A 20,388-nucleotide genomic window follows, 5' to 3' on the forward strand; every position below is an offset into this window, starting at 1 on the left:
CAATAACTACTCATATGACCAGGGAGACCCAAAAGAATCATACTTCTGCTTCTGAAGTCCACAGTGATAACCTGCCACTGCTTCAAAGGTCTTCAAAGTAAGAACTACATGTCTGAATAATGAGGCATACTAACCAACAATCTAGGGTCACCCTTATCTCTGTTTATCTTACACTCCTGGGGATAAATGTCTCCCAGAACTGTAAAGAAAATAATAATTCCAAGGACTTGACGGTGTCAACACCACTTGACGCCCTGACAAATAGGGAAAGAGAGAGAGAATGGGAGTGTAGCCATTTTGTGGAAACCTTTGCCTGAATCAGATATACTGTAGGCTGCATTCTGTACCATTAACGGGGCGGCAAGCGTTTTTGATTGTCAAACCGTGCAAGGACATCACCAGTGACGGTACGAGTATCGTCTCATCTGGCGAAGCGACTCAGAAACACGACATGGCTTGAAAGCCACTGACACCCCTGAATGCATTGTGGCACCGCAACAGTGGACCAAAGACTGTCCTTCAAACCCTAGATGCTATCTTCTGCTCTTCATGCTGCATTGCTGTGAAAGTAATAACACCAACACAACACAAAACTGCCCAAGTGTCTTTCTTCATCAGAACTGGAATCACTTGATATTTGCTTAAGCTCGCTGCCTATGAGAGACCTACCATAACCTGCAATGGGGCGTGGAAACAGTCTTTGGGGGCAAACCATAAAGCAATGCAATGTTTGACTTGGACCACAATGTTGTGTATGGAGGCTAAATACTAGGCGACTCTCTCTACCACAACAGTTAGGGTCGAATCCAAACATTTTCAACAAAGCACATTGTAGCCTAAAGTCCAACATGCTTTGTTGAAATTATTTAATAGTGGTCACAGTGGACATAAATACTTTCAGTTATTTCATGGCTGCATACTTACTAGTATCATGCTGTATACTTACCTCCTCACTATAACTGTACAAAGACGTTGCTTGGGGTAAAAGTGACATATGAGTTAATGAAGTTCAAAGGAGTTTCCTTTTCTTTGCTTCGCCCTATTTTCTCAGCGGGTATCTCCAGCACATTGATGTCATCATGGACTTCTGTCTCTCTAACCGAGCTAAAAACATTAGCTCACCTCCCTATAAGTGCTCATCTTGCTGTGAACGCAATATGATGTTGTGCTCTCAGCGGTCAACAATGGAATTCTTCCATCCTCGAGTTGAGTGATGAGACTCTGGAGTTCTTCCCATACACCGCTGTGCGTGCCTGTGTTTGTCTTCGCAATGCCATAAACACGGATTGCTATGTTTTATTAGCATAAACAGACACTTTTATTTTCTCAACTGTACTTACAGTAATACAGGGTTAGCTCACTCAGTTTATAGCGTGGCCAGATGTTTAGCAGTTATAGAGAGGGTGGAGGAAGGGCTGAATTATCCCTGGAGGTGTGCTAAGGCCTGTCTGCCCATCACCCTCTCAAAGGAACTCAAGGTTTTCTGCTTTTACATGATCTACCCATCGGTCAAAAACAACATAATCCATCCGCCATCACTACGGTTGTCAACAACCTCCCGCCCCGGCCTTCATCCAAACACCTAAGTATCTGGACGACCCTGAGAGCCCTGATGACTCAGAGTGTAGTGTGAACTAAACATTACATGACATAATCAGGGATACCATAAAACAAAATCAAAGCTGTTATCACAACAATGATCATAGTCTGTAACTGTGGGTACAATACATCTCCTCATTACTGTCATCATCATCATCATCATCATCATCGTTCCCTCCTAGAATTACCCTCTCTTGTACTATAATGACGGGGGGAAAGGGTGTGGGCAACCATCAAAATGTGACAAATATGTTCCAGTGAAAACACTAGAAAGAACTAAAGAAAGCTACAACTGAAATGAGCTGTAGAGGACTAACTGGGCAGAGGGAGATCTGCCATAAAATACATATCTATTACATTGGGCATGCAGCTGCCATAATCAATTTAGCAGTGAATCTTCTCTTCATATAGTCATAAAAAGGCCACTAAATGTCTTTCAAGAGACGAAAACAAACTGTCTTCTGAAAATCTCTCTCAAGTTCCTCATTCTTTCATTCAGTGCCAACAACTGCCAACTAACCCAATGATTCAGTTAAACAGAGATATATTTTTCCCTAACTACATTTTGATTGATGCTTTTCTGTGGGACAAATTTGTTTTTGTGCTTCGCATGTGCTTTCTGGGGCTGCTAGCCAATGTTGCCCCCAAAGGATTGAATGTGAATTATGCATAATTGTGGTATCACAACGGAATAGGCCCAGATACAATACTGGGCCTTAAATCCCAATGTTAGATACTATAATACTTTTCTTAGAGGATGAGGAGGAAACTGTAGAAAAAAGGGGGGTCCATAACAAACGTTTTTTGTCTGGGGTGTGCGCAGCGAAAACAGTGCTTTCTCAAGTCCACATGGTCCAAGGTAATGAAAGGGCTGGTTAATTTTTTATCACAGGCCAAATATAAAAAGTGGATGGTCGAATAGAACATACACACTTAGATACGGGGCAAATAAAACATAGAAGAACCAACACCACCAATCACACAGCCATGCAGACTCAAACATACACACACACATACACACACGCACGCACGCACACACACACACACACACACACACACACACACACACACACACACACAGAATAACAGATTCTATAGCATGGGAAAGTGTTCATGTCCTCTAAAGTTGAAGTATCTATCAGACAACCAAATCGTATTGGCTTTCTGTTCTACACCCTTATCATTACACACCATGAGGACTCATTCAAGCACATTTCTCCTGAAACATTATGTTCAGTAGATTTGTGTTTTTGGAATCAAACATGCTATTGTAATGCCAATATTGCTTCAACCATACAACCGATACGTCAACGTTTGAGTGGGGAAGACAGGAGGAAAGCGGCCAGCGGATGCTGATCCTCAAGAAATCAAAAGGCAAGCAAGGAACTAACAGCTAATGTCTTCCATCCGGTGTGAGATTCTCCGTCCAAAACCTCTCTGATAAGTTGGCCTGCTCCACCATATACTCTCCAGCCCAACTGGAAGAGGAGCCATGGTGTTGTATAGATGCACGCCACGGTCATAACCTTTGCAGCCGCAGCCGTCAACGTGATGTGGGTGTGGGTGGGGGTGGGGATGGTGGTGGGCATCCGGAATGGATTAGCAGTGTCACCCAATGTGAGGGTTGCCTGCTGTGGATATGAATGAATTCACCAGCATTGCAAATCTGGTGGACGTCTTGGCTTGAAATGTGTCTTCGTCTCTTCACCTGCAGAGGAGATCACAGGCCAACATGTGGGTCATCACATGTTTTCTTTTAGAGGCCTTCACCTCATCACAGGAGAACTCTTGTGAATCACAGGAGAAGTGGAGGAAGGGGTTGGCCTGACCTAGCACACCGCTGGAAGGGGGGGGGGGGGGGGGGGGTGTTTGGCCTGACCTAGCACACCGCTGGAAGGGGGGGGGGGTTTGGCATGACCTAGCACACTGCTGGAAGGGGGGGGGGTGTTTGGCCTGACCTAGCACACCGCTGGAAGGGGGGGGGGGTTTGGCCTGACCTAGCACACTGCTGGAAGAGTGGGGGTGGGGGGGGCCTTTGGCCTGACCTAGCACACTGCTGGAAGGGGGGGGGGGTGTTGGCCTGGCCTTTGGCCTGACCTAGCACACCGCTGGCTGACTATGGATGGGAGAGACTGATCCCATCTCCCTCAGACGTATACTGTATCTGCCAGGCCTGGGGAGATTACAGTATACAGACACACACTCACAGAGCCCCTCATCTGCTAAACACACACACATACACACACACACACACACACCCCAGCCATGGGATATGCATGACACTGTCTCCTGTAGTTTGTCACTCTGCAGTTTGATATTGCAATGATGGCCATTGTATATGCTGCCCTGTTGAAACAGTAGAAATGAATAAAATCATTGAGCTGATCAGCTTTGGTGTATTTGTGGGATCTTATCATTAAGGAATATCTAATAACTGAGAAGACACAGGAGATGATTCATAAATTGGATGTAATTATACGTTCTTGATCCAGATTAAAAATGATGTCTTGTCAATTGCAAATTAGCATTGAGATCCATCTACCTTAACTTTTTTTGTTTTGGTGACTGATTCCACCATGTCTCTCACACTCTCCCCTGATCAATGTTGGGTTGAGAGATGAGAGAAAACTTGGCATGAATGTTTGATTCATGTGGTTATGCACTGATGAATTGCACCATTGCCTCAAACACACACACATTTGTGTGCATACATTTAAATATTTTAAATATTGATCTTGCCATGCAGGCAGTTCACAGCAAAATGTGCCGTGCCATGTCGAGTCTTCTCACACACTGAAATGTCTATTATGAGAAGCATGAAGTTGAATGAATGGTGGAAACTCATAAAGATGATAAAAGGCTTTCTGAATAATTAGACTAGGCCTACATGTACTGATCTGGTGTTGGGTTTATTTATTATGTTCAGGTGCAGCCCTATTTGATTACCAAGGTTGTTGTTTTTTTTAAACATTTTTAAAATTGTCAACTATACGACTAAACTCTAAGATTCTATATGACTTTCATATGCATATCATTCAAATTGGAATGGGCATTTTACAGTATGTTATAATGTTGGAGTTTATGTCACTTAAAATAGTTTTCATCTGAGATAGTTTGAGGAAAGGTGTTGTCTTGACAAGTAAAAGATGGATCAAAAAGACAACTACATGTACCAGACGAGTCTTGTATGCAGTCCTGCGCTAGACAAGCGCCACCTACCGACTGGTGCCTTTCATCTGACTGGGAGAGCCAATTAGGTTATAGCTACAGATAATTGACAGAGACATTTGTATTCTAATTGCTATGCTGACCTCTTATCATGCTCAATGGTCGTATGTTAAACTAATAATTTATTTTCAATTAAAGCACAGCTAGGCTATTCTAGACCCATGCGTAAAACACAGCAAACCAAGACGAAATGTCATATAAGACGATGCTCTTTTATTATAATTCATAATTTTTGGCATTTATATATAGGTTCATTTTACAATTGAAAAGTTGTACTTAAAACATTTGTATTACATGGCAATAGGAGTTTGTAAAAAAAAAAAAAAGTGCTTCCTTTTTTCTTGCTGTAAGTCTATTTCTTAACATAATAGAATCCAAGAAGTTCAGCCAGTGATAAAGTTCACTTCAGAGAAGTCAAAAGGCACTGAATTACTGAGTTTGTTTGTAGTCGGAGAAAAAATAGACAGTGTCATTGAAGTTAACACTGAGGAGCCAGCTTTGAACCGCGGTTCACAGCCAAACCAGCCAGAAAGAACGACGACGTGATCTTCGTGTGAAATCATAGGCCTACAGAAGACGGCAACAGACATTGCATAGGAACCCTTTTCACATTTTTGTCAATTATACATAAATACAAAGGTATAACTTTATAAAGCGTACACTGAGAGGCGTTTTTTAGATCAGTACCCAAACCTGGCAATTTTTCAAAATACAATGTGCTTCATTTGGTCGTATTTTGACGACATATAGTGCATATAATAAACTGCTTATGAAGCAGGTACCACAGTATAACAAATTCCAGTCCTTGGCTTTGGCATATAGTTCAGTCCATTGATCACCCCAACCTGTGAATGCAATTAGCTTACACCAGACGAGAGTATGTTCTGTACCTTATGGTATATTGGTTCTCTGTTTGGATAGAAAGAATGGCAAGATATCAGTGCGCATATTTTTTTCGTTGCAAAAATAAACATTGGAAAGCAGTGTGCACTTCGCGTTTTATAGCTCTATAGGTTAAGGCGCAAACATGAGTAAGACAGGAAAGGATATCAAGATGGTAACTTTACAATATGAACAACAGGCTAACGATTATGATTAAAATCATGCCCTACCATAGCTGCACTGATATGTTTTGCGTGACTAGCACACAATATTATTATAAAGGCACAAAACAACCGCAAGTCCACTGTTCAAACAGGTAAATGAGCTTATCGTTTTGCGCAAAAGGCACATGTATACCTCAGCTGCCTGGCCTCTCCTTAAACAGTTGCAGAATCTGTCAGATGATATATAGCGCGTATATCCAGCAGTCACACCATTGTACAAGTCTTTTAAAAGTCCAACATGATCATACTAGTCCGTTTTCAAGGGCAGTTGCCCATGGGTTTGAAAGAACCATCGGGGAGTTGCCTAAAGATGCCCCGTAACGTGTCCAGTTCCCGAGTGAGATGTTCCACTCTCTTGCGCAGTCTCTCGTTGTCTGAAGCCAACTCAATAACTTTCTGCTGCGTCTCAACATTGCGCATTTTGGCTTTGTCCCTGCTCTTTCTCACCGCAACATTGTTTCGCTCCCTCCTCAATCGGTACTCGCTGCTGCTCTTATCAACGTTCTTTTTGGATTTCCCCCGATCACTGCCACCCATCATCTTCATAGACCCGCCGGACATGCCGTTTTGCTGGTGGTGTGGGCTTGGCACCGGAGTCGGTGGAGGCGTCGGATGGCCAGGTTGCAGATGCATCGTTGTCTGCGCGCAATGCGCAATTTGGTACTGGAGATGCGGTAGGTGCTGCGGATGGTGTTGGTGAGAATGGTGGTAGGTGGGTGGCATGGAATGGTTCATGTCCTCGTCCTCTCGAGGCTCTTGCTTTATGGCCACAGGTCGGATTCTTGTTGACGCGTTGTCATAGATGGGCTCTAATTTGGAGGAGTCCATATAGTTGGGCATGTATACTTGTTGCTGCGCCACCGGTGCGCCGTTGACGTGCCCATGGCTGTGGGGATAGTCGTATTCGCCGTTCATCAGCTTGAGCTTTTCTTGTTTCGAGCTATTATGGAATAGATCTGCAAGGAATTCGTCGTTGAAGGCTGCAGGATCAATGTAGGCACTTATGTCAATGGAGTTCTCGTTCTCACAGATTTCGCTGAGGTCTCCGGCAACAGCGGGGTCTTTGTAGCAGTAGGAGCTTTGCTGATTCTGAAGGGTGGTCATCAGGGGTCGTGGAGCGACCTCGTAGAGGTTTGGCTGCTCCATGGAGTATCTATAACCCGCCAGACATGGTGAGGAGCTCCGGGAATCCAGCTTGCTCGCAGTACCGGAGAAAGCCGCGCTGGCTACAAACGAGGAAATCTCCTTCTCAGGTGCCCTAGCTCTCCAGGTGTGAAGTAAACGGTGGTTTTATTTGCCACGAGGAGCGCAGGATTTGAAATGTTGTGACTCCTTAAGAGAGGCGATTTCTCAAGAGTAGTTGACTGGTAAAACTCAACTCTAGCTTACTTCACGCATTGGAACCTCACAACTGTCAAACTCTTCTTCACCCTGCCTTTTTATACAGCACAGTGAAGAGGGCGGGGCGCGCAGCGCACAGGGTCCTATTGCGCGCTGCGGGTAGTAGTAGCCTACACTTATCCAATCCAATATCACTATACTGTATGGAAGATTTTAGAGTATGGTTGGCTGATTTAAGTTACCTCCTGTCCAATATATCTGCATAAAACAATATAGGCTGTGTATGGGTAGACACAGACTAGGCCGCTATAGATTTATATATTAATTAATCACTATGCAACAGCAATTAATCTTAGTGTAGGCGCAGGACTCCAATGTGGAAATGTGGATAACTTCAGCGAATTATTCTTTAAATCAATGTATTATTTAGCAGTCTTTTTTTCTTGTTATTCAGTGTTTTAAGCGGTTATTATTGTAGGCTATAATTAGTTATGCTATGCAGAGTATAGTCTATAAAGAAATTAACGACTTTTTCAACTGTACAACCTACTTAATATGAAAGCATGTTTTAAATCATTAATGCGTTGAAATTGCCTATTTAATTCATTTAAATGTATTGGTTAGCCTGCTGTTCACATTCTATGCGGGTGCCGGAATCGCTGCAGGACTTTATCAGTTAGTCGTTCCACACGGATAGGCAGTAGATCAGACGTCTGAGCTGAGACAGTTGCAATGAACCGCTTTTGCATCCGATAGATCGGCGACATCCCTTGCAGGAGAACAGCGGGGAGGGGTGGGGGGTCGACTACCTGTTGCGCGCTATCGGTAAACAGGTGGCTTTAACGCACGATGCAACAGCGGTGGACACTGTGCGTCGTGAGGTTAGGACCCTGCGCTCGCCAAACCATAACGGAAAAGTAGCCTACTTGATTATCTGAAAGACATATAACTGATGCATTAAGAGTTTTCTTTCGATGATAACTCTGTGATAAATATCGAATGTGTAGGCTATAGTTCAATGTCTTTATGGAATATAGACTAAGCTATGCCTATGTCGTTACAAATAACAAAATTTGTAGCCTAAATGTAGCCTAATATAAAAACACCTTATGTTTTTGAGATGTCCAAAGATTGGTTGATTGAGTGGTTTAACATTGACCATGCTTGTCATTTGCAGACGCGCAGGCCGTCAAATGCAATGCCAGTGCGAAGATAGAACGCTACTGAAAGCAAGCATAGCCCACACTATAGTCAGCTACTATGCAAAGAGCAGTGACATGGTCGCGAGCGTTGCAATGTAGGAACCAAGTCACCACGGCTCGTGTCGGCGGGCTGGGAGCTCCCTCTATTGTTGCAGCAGGGAAACCGTCCAGTAAGCAAGTAGGCTAGAGGTGTTTTTCGTCACACAGGCTGCATGGGTCAGTCAGACACGACTGGCTGAACTAGTTAATTCATGGTAGGCTATACTTATTTCTCCCAGTGAAGTATAAATTGTTTAAAGAGTGCCTATGATATAGGAATACTGATTTCTGGATGAAAGTCTCAAGGAAATTGAATAAGTAGCCGAAGTGGTGATAGCAGCCTTTTCTCATTATCCCATGAGTGGTAGCCGATATTTCAATCTCAAGTGAGACAGCTCAAAATAACATGGCCGTATAGGAACGAATGCAGCGCACCCAGTGGTGAAATACGAGTCATTCTCTCTGATTGCTGCTAGACTGGGGTGTATAATGTGTAACCTCCTAGTGTAGATCTGCACAGTAGTAAATCTAGGCTGCACATTGTGTTCCCTTGCAAACCTCCTCTAAAGGATCTGACCCATAAAGACGAATACCCCACAGTAGGTAGGTGTTCTAAGGTTACATGTTTCCCTCCAAAAAAGGTTCTTCCACCTGATCTGAAAGGGTTCCTCCCAGAATCAGATTTATTTTAGCTAGGTAGGTTTTCACATATACCTTTTAGGAATTTGTTCTGGACTGTTGGTGTATACAATAAATAGACAACAATGGACAGGGTGCAAGAACAAGACAGGACAGTGCAAAGACAAGACAATGCAAATGACATACAGTGCAAAATATAATAATAGCGCAAGAAGGGCAAATACATGATAAGCAATGCGTTTATATACAATATATGTTCAATGTGTTCCCCTGAAACCTATATCAATGTAAAATACAAAACAATTAGGTCAATAGAATAGCCTACCTATTTTCATTTGTTTTATTCAGAAGTAAAGTGGCCCTAGGGCATGAATGCAGCTTTCATAAAGGTGACAGTTTCTAGAGAACTGTACTTCCCCAAAGTATTTTATTACATGATAGCAGCATATTACTTAGCCTAATGTATGTCATATAATAGGCTCCAAAATTATGTGCGTTAGGCTAAAATAGATTATGTAAAATGTAAATTGGACAATACAAAATACACTACATTGTAAGAGCCTGGAATGAAATGGGACATGGAAATATTGTGGACGACATAGCCTTAAACTAGTAGGTCAATCTTTATCCAACGTAATGCTTGCAAACACGTTCCCTATCAACAGTTTACCAAAGTGACACTTCTTCAACGGGTCACGGGAATGAAGTCATTCATTGTGTGAATCATATTCTCATTACATAAACGCAGCCTGTGCAGCGGCACTTTCCATTGGCTCTCCGGGCTGTCACATAGTCAGTCCATTGCGTCATCCCTCTCACGCAGCACGCTGGTTGGTTCGGTTTGGAAATTGCCCTAAATGGTAATAGAGATTTCGCAATACTCCCGAACACCTCTTCATGGACAAAACAAAAACAGATTCAAGCAACGAACTTCTATGCTCTACAAAGGGAATATTATTCCAACTTTTTAGACTTTGATTAGCGATTGTCATTACGCACGTTTTGTCGAGGTAAGTTCTTGATTTCGCTTGTTCAAGTCATTTTCTGTCGAAATACGGGCTCGCTATCTAGCTGGCTATGGCTAGTTAGCAAGCAAGCTAACGTTAGCTAACAGGTTGTGTAGCTCAAAGAGATCCACAAACTCGGGCGATACGCCGACAAATGGAGGCGAAGCCCACGAACTCCCCAGACTTAGGATCTGATATACACTCGTGCCAGGGAGATTAAGTTCGTTTAACTTTGCGCTGCCTAATATTGTCTTTGGGAACTCTTGGACTCTGTTAGACAAGCTAGCTAACATTAGCTACACTAGCTAGCTAGCATTACCCACAGCCATGAACAGATTTTAAAGTCGTCTCGACAAATCTATAACTAGCCACTGTATTTAGTATATTTTGCCAAGCGCTGCGTCTGCCCGTGTGTGGCGAATATGCCTTAGTATTTCCTTTCGAACTGTCATTTTGCTTAGCACTGCATGACTCCGGAGTTCCCCCTCTCATGGCACAAAGAGGAGTAGGAGGAGAGAGAGGTATGCGATGATGCAATACCAGGCAACACAACAGACCGAGGGATATTGCCACATAGGCACTGTAGAGTAGCAACACCACACAGCTGACCAATTAGAGTAGGTTACTCTCATCAAGGGAAATAGTAGATCATTTAGTAATTTGGCCAATAATTATTTTGAATGCAGTTGTTATCCAATTTGATATATTCACTTTAATCCACAATTATTGCATCAACCTGTATCTGTTTGTAGTGAATGATCACTGGACTAGTGATTGGTTTCTTGTGTCCACAGTAAATTACATGAGTGCAATTCATAGTTTTGCCTCTCAACTCCCAGAATTGACCCAGAATTGTGGTCTCACAGTTCACTATCTATTTCTAAATGTCTATGCATAGCATATGATTTGCCAAGAACATGAATGTTTGTCAGTATGATTTCAGGTTAAGTGAAAGGCTAACAATGTGTCTCCTATTCCTCATCCAGCCCCCGTAAGCTTCTGTTGAAGCAAGTCTGTCAGGCCAAGCACCCCCATTCATCCTAAAAGGTGCCCTAACCAGGAAGCCAGTCATAGCGGTCGGAGAGTGAGCAGCGTAGGGCAGTGGATCCAAATGAGCAGGCCATCGCATCAGAAGCCAACCACAGACAAGAACGGCGTGAGCGTGATCCAGATCCAAGCCCATGCCAGTGTAGCAGCGGCCATATCATTAACAGCAGGCCTACAGCAGGTGCCCCAGTTAGTACCCGTCAGCGCCACGGGAGGAGGTAAGGCCACACCGCCCAGCAAGATGAAGAAGACGTCCTCTGACAAGGACAGCGATGAGTACCGGCAGCGGCGCGAGCGCAACAACCTGGCGGTGAAGAAGAGCCGCATGCGCAGCAAGCAGAAGGCCCAGGACACGCAGCAGCGCGTCAACGAGCTCAAGGAGGAGAATGAGCGGCTGGAGGCCAAGATCAAGCTGCTTAGCAAGGAGCTCAGCGTCCTCAAGGACCTCTTCCTAGAGCACGCCCACAACCTGGCCGATAACGTGCAGCCGCCTGGCGCTGAGGGCGCTAGCCCCGCCCCTAACAACAACAACAACAACATTAACAACAACAATGGCGCCTGCAACAACAACAACGGCCAGTGAGGGCCCCCGTGGGGGACATTTGACACCGCCTGTCGTTGGTGGGTTGGGCTGCTCGTTGGCCCCACCAAAGCTTCTTAACCGTTTGGGACCGTACCTGTCGCTTGTCCTCCTGGAACTATACTATCAGATATTTTTTCACTGTTGTGTTTGTGCGTTCAGATTTGTTCACATGAGAATTCAGAATATGCGGGCAGGGAATGTTCCCCATTTGTGTCCATTTTGTAAGAGACTGTTATGTGTTTTCACAACCCAAGTAATAATTCTGTTAGCAGTACCAATACGATTTCAGTAGAATTTCTCAGTGAAGAGCTTTTGAAAGTCTGAGTGTGTGATGGAATTTCATTTGATTGGAGTTGAGGATACATATTCACTACATTCAGGTTCATCAAAATATGCTCCTTTTTCTATTTGTCATTTGCCACGAGATATGTACACATTGTAAATGTTTCTCTTTTTGTCCTTTTGGTATTGAGCTATTTTGAGCATTTGGGAAAATGAGGACTGTAGGAATTAAATCAAAGATGGCGAACAGAGCGTTGAAAGAGCTACAGTCAGTCACTGTATTTATTTATCTATCCATAGGAGCCACTGTCCTACAGTCCCCTCATGCCACGTTTCCTTCAGAGACTCAGACAGATGTTTGCCCATGGATAGGAATACCCAGACACCCCAGACTATCCTGCACTTGCATGGGATTAGATTCCAGACTTTTCTGATGGCGTCACAAGCCACTGCTAAATCAAACTTAAGCCTTTTTTAAAAACCAGCCCCAACATGGAGAGAAAGAAGCATTTATTGTCCTGTTCTGCTGTCTGGGCGTTGGATGCTGAATTAAGTCTCACTAATTAGCTAAGGCAGAGCAGGACAAGTTTGCACCAGTTGTACTTCAGAACATGTCAACAGGTATCAGAATGTATAGAAAGCCAGACAGTGATTGTGTTTGTTCACAGACTTTGTAATTATCAAGCTTTATAGGGTGCGGATCACTGGGTTGGGGATAGTCTCTGAAAAGAAAAAATATCCATTTGAAAAATGTTGTGTACTTGGCCAGAGGAGTCACCATTGTCTGTTGAGTCTCTGTAATAGACTTCTGTACCTCAGGCTGCCAGCCACACCAAACAGAGCCTTCTCTTTCTTTCTTCTGGAAAGCCTAACAAATTCTAAGACCTCGATCTGCATCTTTTCACTTTTTTTGTATTCATTTTTCTACAGCTTCAATGAAATTGCAGCATGATAGAAAACAATTTGCATGGGGGAGCACAGATCGTTTTTTGCACTACAAAAATAGGATAAGAGTAGTACATGTGGCATACTAATAACATTCTCTGCAGCATATTAAGAAATGTTGCTGTGTGATGTCACAAAAATTACACTAAATTAAAAATGGCTTAATTATCTCAAACATTTTATGTAAGATGTGACAAATTTGATAATATTTCTGTGACTATTTGATTTTTGCTTTGGTATGAATGTTGCTGGGCAGCATTTCTCTTTTAGTTGTGACTTGCTTTTTTATAAGAGTATATTGGGGTAACGTGCATTGTAAATTAAAATTGAGTATAAAGTTCCAACTGTCTGTTTTTTGTAAATTGAGAAAGTATTTTTTACACACCTACACAGTACAGTAGATGTCTCACTCAATCACCATGCTTTTAAAGGTCTATTATTTCCATGATCCAATGTCCACTGTGACGTAAGGATGATACTCATCAGATTTATTAAGCACTGACAGTCTTATGAGATCCAGAGTCATTCATCGTTCTGTCCAGAGTACTGTAAACAATAGCCTCCCTATCGCAGCTAGCTAGCTTTGTTCACTGAAGCTTTTGATTAGGCCCTCATTCCGTCACTAGGTGAGCGCCAGGCCAAGATCTATTTTTACGTGTGCCTGCTCTCAAGGCTGAGCAAATGAAAACAGCTTATTTAAGCCCTGTGCAAACAGAGAGGAGAACAAGGTGGAGTCAGAAGGTATGGCACAGAACACCACTCATTTAGCGCCCAGAACAAACACTTGTGACTGACGTTCACCTCTCAGGCCTCGACCTCTCTGTCTCCCTGCCAAGGAAAGGTAGGTCTACATGTACCAAATCCAGGGTAGTATCTACCCCCTTGTTTTCTCAAAGCAGCTTTGATAAGAAGGGAGGACAAATCGTTTGGTTCTCAGACAAGAATATTACTCTTGACTATCTTGGTCAAGTGGAATATTTATCATGACTGTATCTTGGTCAAGTAAGCCAAGTATTGACTTTGAAAGTCCAACTAGACTCATTGGTCAGTCAGGTGGAAGCACACTGTGTTCTGCAGTATATCAGTCAGTGATGTTAAAGGTTAGCCAGGCTCTTCTATGACAAAAAAAAGTATTGAAATTAGCATTAATAAAGCATTCACACTAAGCATATCGGTGAATGCTAAGTGGTTGTGCCAGTGGTATTTTCCTACTAGGCTAAGAGGGAGGGGTATCCCTCCTTTTCCTGAGGCAAAGTCACAAGCACACACTTTTACTCTGCTCTTTCTTAGCAAAATCACTGATGTAGTGCACAGACAGAGCCGCCGGAACATTCCGACAGACACTAGCCCTCACCCCTAGTTAACCATTCATACTTAACCACAGAACTAGCACTGAAATTGCTGAACTCTGGACAGTGCAGGTGTCCATAACCTGACCATCGCTGATTAGGATTGTGCCGTGCGCTGTAAAGATGCCAGATATCCCAGATTCCCAGCGCAGCGGAAGGAGCTGGGACACACGTCTTTCCTCCGGTCATTTCCTCTTCCCTTCCTCTTCACATCTAACATTACTGTAACTGGTTAGCGTTAGCATGATCCCATAAAAAAAGGAAGCGTTTAATTCTGCAGATTACTCAATTATCATGCATTTCACTAAACGTGCAGCTCGGATCAGAGGCATTTTTATGAGCAGTTACAAGGTCAACTGGGCTTTTGCACAGGTGTTACAAATTCAGTGTGATTCCCTGCCAAGGCACGAGGCCGCCAACGGCACTAGATCCTATCTAAAGAAAGTGCAAGAGAGAGGAAGAGAATTAGATAGAATGGGAGAAAGAGGGTATGACGGACAGAGTGAGGGTAGGGTATGATAGGGAGAGTGAGGGTAGGGTATGATAGGGAGAGTGAGGGTAGGGAATGATAGGGAGAGTGAGGGTAGGGAATGATAGGGAGAGTGAGGGTAGGGTATGATAGGGAGAGTGAGGGTAGGGAATGATAGGGAGAGTGAGGGTAGGGTATGATAGGGAGAGTGAGGGTAGGGTATGATAGGGAGAGTGAGGGTAGGGAATGATAGGGAGAGTGAGGGTAGGGAATGATAGGGAGAGTGAGGGTAGGGTATGATAGGGAGAGTGAGGGTAGGGTATGATAGGGAGAGTGAGGTAGGCTCTCCCTCTCTCTGGGCTCAGGCTCAGTCGTGCATGTCACTTGCACGTCGGTAACAGCTGCGGAGTGTCCAGGGCCCACTCAATGCTGCCAGGAGGCCGAGCGAACACGATTCCTGAGCAAACAGTGGCAAGCCCAAGGACAAACAGTGTGATAAACTATGGCAAACACACGCGTTAGTACACCAGCCAGCCAGCCAGCCATGGAGAGAAGGGCCACCTTATGAAACCAGATGGCTTAAAGAGAGACTATACATATAGGTCAGGGCAGTGGAAGAGTACTGTACATAGGTCATATGGAGGTTAACAACGACCACAGGATCATATCGAGTTTTTCCTGATTAGAAAAAAGCTCTGGGTGCTTCTATGCTCCTACAGTAGTTCTTTCCTGTAAAGAACAAGGAACCGTTGTTTGTCTAGTCAGAAAACACACCTGGCAACAATGATATGAGATCACACTTATAAAAATACATCCATTGTGTCATTTCCAGTTAGCCATGTACAAATGACAGGATGTCCATGTGGTGAATAGGTGATTGGACAAAGATAAGGTGTACACTTTGATCATGTATGACTGATGAACGTCCCAAAATAAGTATTTGGTTTATTGACCGTGTGCCTATAGTAAAATTGGCTGCCCTTGAAATTGGGGACAGACAAGCTGATGGTTAATGAGTGACAGGCTGACATCACAGGCTTCTGAGTGGAACAATGTGGGACTTTTTTTTTCCAAGGTCAAAAGAGTTCTCATTCCCTGCAATGGAACCACGTCATAAAACCGAGCTATCATAAATCTGCATTGAAAGAAAGAAATCTCTCTCACTCACGCACAAATAGGCTACACACATGCACACAAACACACACTAACCTCCCACGTACCATTGTTACTATAGTTATCGTCACAGATCTTTGAACATGATGTCTAAAAATAAAACATGCTTTATCACCATTCATTTTTTCCCCCTCAGAAAAATGCTTTGTCATCCAGTTGTCAACACAGACAGTCTGCTCTCTGGCTTGCAGGGGTCTCTACACCTTCATGAATGTCTTATCCACACTCAACTGATAGCTATGTTTGAGAGTCAAACATTGCTTGTATTCAGCGATTACTAAAGTAGATAGGGCATGAAATAAAATTGTGAACTTATTTGAGAATTGTCAATTTATCAGAACACTGTCTGTGCACCTTTAGACTTTATTTACTGATCAAATTTTTCCAGGATACAGACTAGAGAGACGCCATGCTTTTTAGTCCTCATTTGAGCATTTTAAAAATAAGGGCGTGATCAGAATCTTGGATGCGTCAACGGAGAATGTGAGCAATGCAGATGCTGTTTACTCCAAGTCTCTCCCAACTGTCTAGTTTGGGATGTTCTTGAAAATACCGTACTGTTGGAGGACACCTCGCTAATCCCTCCACCTCCTGCTGGAGATATCTACAACCCTTCCGCCTTCAAACTGAACTCAAGGTATAAACAGTTCACGGGCCACGGGTCAGCAAATGTTTAGAGAATTGTATCAGACATTCAACAACAGAACGTGAGTCCTCAACAATTCAGATTGTCCGATATTTAAAAGCACATAATAGCATATCATGTTTTACATTAGGTTATGTCCTAACACAATGACATGCCCTTACTTGAAGACCCCAACGAAGGCCAATTACAAACACAAACAAATCCCCTTAACTTAGCAACGCTATGTCAGAAGTTAACCCAAAACAAATCCCATCCAAATCCATTACCATGCTGGGAGTCCAAGCCAACATGCATATCACTTGATTAATTCTACACGGTGTGCAGTTCAGATAGGGCGTATTGTGAGTGAGGAGGGACTGTGTGGTATTCCGGTAAGTGGGTCCAGCCTGCCCTCTTTCAGGCTGTCTCTGGTTCCTGTGGGAGAGAGGGTCAGGACCAGGTCGTGCTAGGCCGTTTCGGGCCTACGAAGGGAGAGCCAGGTTTCCGTGTCATAAATGTCAGTTTCGCATCCAAACCTCTCTATCATGTGATTATGAATACATAAATGCATCGTCGTCAACAGTATCACGCACATTAGTCTTTAGTGTTTGTGTGTGTATGATAGTGTGTAAATCGATGTGTGTTATTGTGTGGATTTCTGTGCGTGTGTTTCTATGTCCGTGTGTGTGTGCGTGTGTGTGCGTGCGTGTGTGTGTGCGGGCATGCACATGTGACTGGCCGCAAGATAGACATTTATGAAGAGAGACAGTTTGATATACAGCAGATACTTCCCCCTCAAGCTCCATTCGATCTGTGCTTTTTCCCAAGAAAGATTTGCATCTGTCCTCAGAATGCATGCTTCCTTAACAGATGGGAAGACATGAAAACGTTTGGAACTTTAAACATAAAAGTGAGCGATGAATCCTTTCTAAAAAGAGCCTCTCTATTCGTCGATCACGCCAAGATACGTTTGTTTAAAGTAAACCTCCTCGAAGAATTTGGCAAGACAATTGTAGCTGAAGAACATCTGGAAAAAATGTTCTTCCGAATTGTGTTTTTTTTTTTTTATTCTTTGCCTTTTAAAAACTAAAGGTCCCCTAATGGTTTTCATAATTTAGCATTAAGCATGGCATATTAGTTCCTATAATGTTTCAGCCATGCAGTGCCACTCAAATAAGATGAGTGCGGCTGTCAAAGGTGAAAGAGTAAGGAAGCCTATAAGGGCCAAAAACAGTGAGGTTCATGAAACAGTTCAGATAAGGCTGCACACAGAGGCATCCTACTCACTACACACATGGATGGAATGGACCACCTTCCCCCTCCAAAAACATGATGTCACTGGGGTCTCTGCCATGGATCTGACAGCTTCACTCTGGAAGGGTCGATGTGTATGTGTATGTGTGTGTGTGTTTGTACAGCTGTGTGTATAAGTACAGTGTATGTGTGTATGTGTGTGTAATGTATGTGGGAAAGTGTGTGCGGGACTTTGCGTTTTTGTATTTGTATGCATATGTATGCATACATGTGCATGTGTGTGTGTGTGTGTGTGCGTGCGTGTGTGATTTACTAAGTCGGATCCAGAATGTGAGTTCCTCAGCTGGGGCTACAGTGATATCCTCATCCTGCAAAGCCCATAACTCCTGGCCCCTATCTTGGCTGTAGTTGGTCTGGAGGGGGGGCGGGGCGGTAGGGCGGGGGGGGTTGATCAGGTCCAGGTGGGAAATGACTCAGTATAAATCCATAGTGTGATAGGGCCTACCTGGTGAGCCTGGTATCCATACCAACAGAGCCAAACACACGGAAATGACAGTGGAAGTGTATTATATTGTTTAATGTGGTCACAAACCACCTGTGCTAGCTCAATCTGTAGAACATTGACAACAGAGTCTTTCTGTATCCGCATTTTGCTCGGTGACGACCAGTCTAACATCTCACTAAGGCTGTTCTTCCTCAGAGGGAGAATCAGTGTGTTCGCATGTCACTGAGGTCACAGACTGTTTGTGTGACTCACTAAGCAACAAATAAACACAGACTCGCAAAACAAAAGCCAAGTGTCTTCCCTTCAGGGGCCAAAAGACATCCATCCCTCCTTCCTCAGAGAGGAGAGGTGCCCTCTGCAAATCTCTCTCTCACTCGCTTCTTCCGCCTGTCTGTCTCTCAGCAGGCATCCAGGCCGCCCTCCCTCCTTCCCTCCCTCCCTCCCTTCCATGTCCATCCCTCCCTCACCAGTCTTCCCTCCTCTCCTGTCCTCCCCCCCTCGTCGGTGCCAGCAATGTGATATTTGTGCTAACACAGCAGCACTCTGGGCTATCGTAGAGACCAGAGATAGTAAACGGAGGAATCAGGGTTTAGGGAGTGAGCCGGGGCTTGGGGGGGGGGGGGGGGGGGGACCTCTTGCGCTCTCTCTCTCTCTTTCTCTCTCCATCGAATAAATCTCACCCCTGGAGTCCAGCCTTCCCAGCTGGAACGCCTCACACGCCGTCGCCACCACTGCGTGAAAGCTTGAGAGCAACGGTGAGGAGAAACAGTTGTGTGTATGTGTGTGTGTGTGTGTGTGTGTAGTGAGGGTGTGTTTGTCGAGGCTGTCCAACGGCTAGGGAGGAGAGCCCTGGGAGTAACATCCCACATCTGCTACATCTAACCCTCCCCCTGCGTTCTCCCGCTCAGCTCCCTCCAACAGCCCGCGAAACTGGCAGCTTTCCCACTACCTCTCACTACCTCTCCACAGCCCTGGCCGAGTACAGCGCCTGGGCCCAGTAAAACTGTAGGTCACAATGCAGTATGCACAAAAATGTCTCTACTACACACGGGGAGCTCCGTCCTCAACTTTGCTGTAGTCTACCTACCGCACATTATGAGATTCAAAGGCCTAGATAGTTTTCAGGCAATGACATTCATCTGCTCTACAACTTACTGAATAACAAAACACTTTTTTTTCCCTCACACACTTCACAAATGAACCACATATTCTCCCCAAAAAATCATACAACATTAATCATTGTCTGAGGGCTAGCTCCACGCCAATATCGGAAATATTTCTATTTATCATTGTAATTTGGCCAGGGAACAATCACTAATCAATCTTCACTGGCTGGAAGTAATTTATTTGGAACATGGAGCACCTTCCAGAAGATACACTCTTTCCTACTTTACTGACAAGCATGTGAGGGCGTACTGTATACGCTAATGGGACAGAATGAGTGGGAAAGGTCAGGGTGTTGGAAGCCTTGCCTAAAGCTCCCTCCAGAATGTGACCAATCGCAGGAAGTGTTCCACAGCACCGGATTGGTGGAGAGGTAGTGTTCTGTTGTGTGCGAGCTGGAGCTCAAAGGCATTTCTGGGCAGTCATGGAACACCATCTCTCTTCCTCTGAGATATGACGAACAGGAGAAAGAGGCCTGGAGAGGATGAATGAAACTCTCCAGAGCCCCTTCAGAGAGGGGGGGGGGGGGGGGCAGAGAGAATTTGTGTGTGTGTGCACGGACGCGCAAATGTGTGTGTGTGTGTGTGTGTGTGCACGTGTGTGTGCATGTGCAACGTACTGTAGAGAATACCAATATTTCAGGCCTGACTGAAGAAGTAAAAAGGTCAAATTGAAACAACCAGACCTCTCTTGTCTACAGACACCAATTGGAAGCTTTACATCCTCCCTTTTGGGAGTGTTCAGTTCAGTTATTTATCAATTCCATTTATACAGGATGCTCACTATCCTTCCAGCATTAATCTGTTCCTTTTGAAGAAAGAACTGAGAGCA

General features: G+C 44.1%; 2 protein-coding genes across 2 annotated transcripts; one reads left to right on the forward strand and one right to left on the reverse strand.

Annotated features, from left to right (window-relative positions):
• Window positions 1-5,018: 5,018 nt before the first annotated feature.
• Window positions 5,019-7,332, reverse strand: cebpa (CCAAT enhancer binding protein alpha). The gene has a single exon (XM_084436646.1). It carries the CDS (start codon window positions 7,077-7,079, stop codon window positions 6,192-6,194), a length of 888 nt encoding a protein of 295 aa, XP_084292772.1. The 5' UTR covers window positions 7,080-7,332; the 3' UTR covers window positions 5,019-6,191.
• A 2,689-nt stretch (window positions 7,333-10,021) lies between these two features.
• cebpg (CCAAT enhancer binding protein gamma) lies at window positions 10,022-13,358 on the forward strand. Its single transcript, XM_084437273.1, has 2 exons — window positions 10,022-10,164; window positions 11,148-13,358. Exon 2 carries the CDS (start codon window positions 11,273-11,275, stop codon window positions 11,789-11,791), a length of 519 nt encoding a protein of 172 aa, XP_084293399.1. The 5' UTR covers window positions 10,022-10,164; window positions 11,148-11,272; the 3' UTR covers window positions 11,792-13,358.
• The last annotated feature ends 7,030 nt before the right edge of the window (window positions 13,359-20,388 follow it).

Source organism: Borostomias antarcticus, assembly GCF_949987555.1.
Source record: "Borostomias antarcticus genome assembly, chromosome: 4".
Lineage (NCBI taxonomy): Eukaryota > Metazoa > Chordata > Actinopteri > Stomiiformes > Stomiidae > Borostomias > Borostomias antarcticus.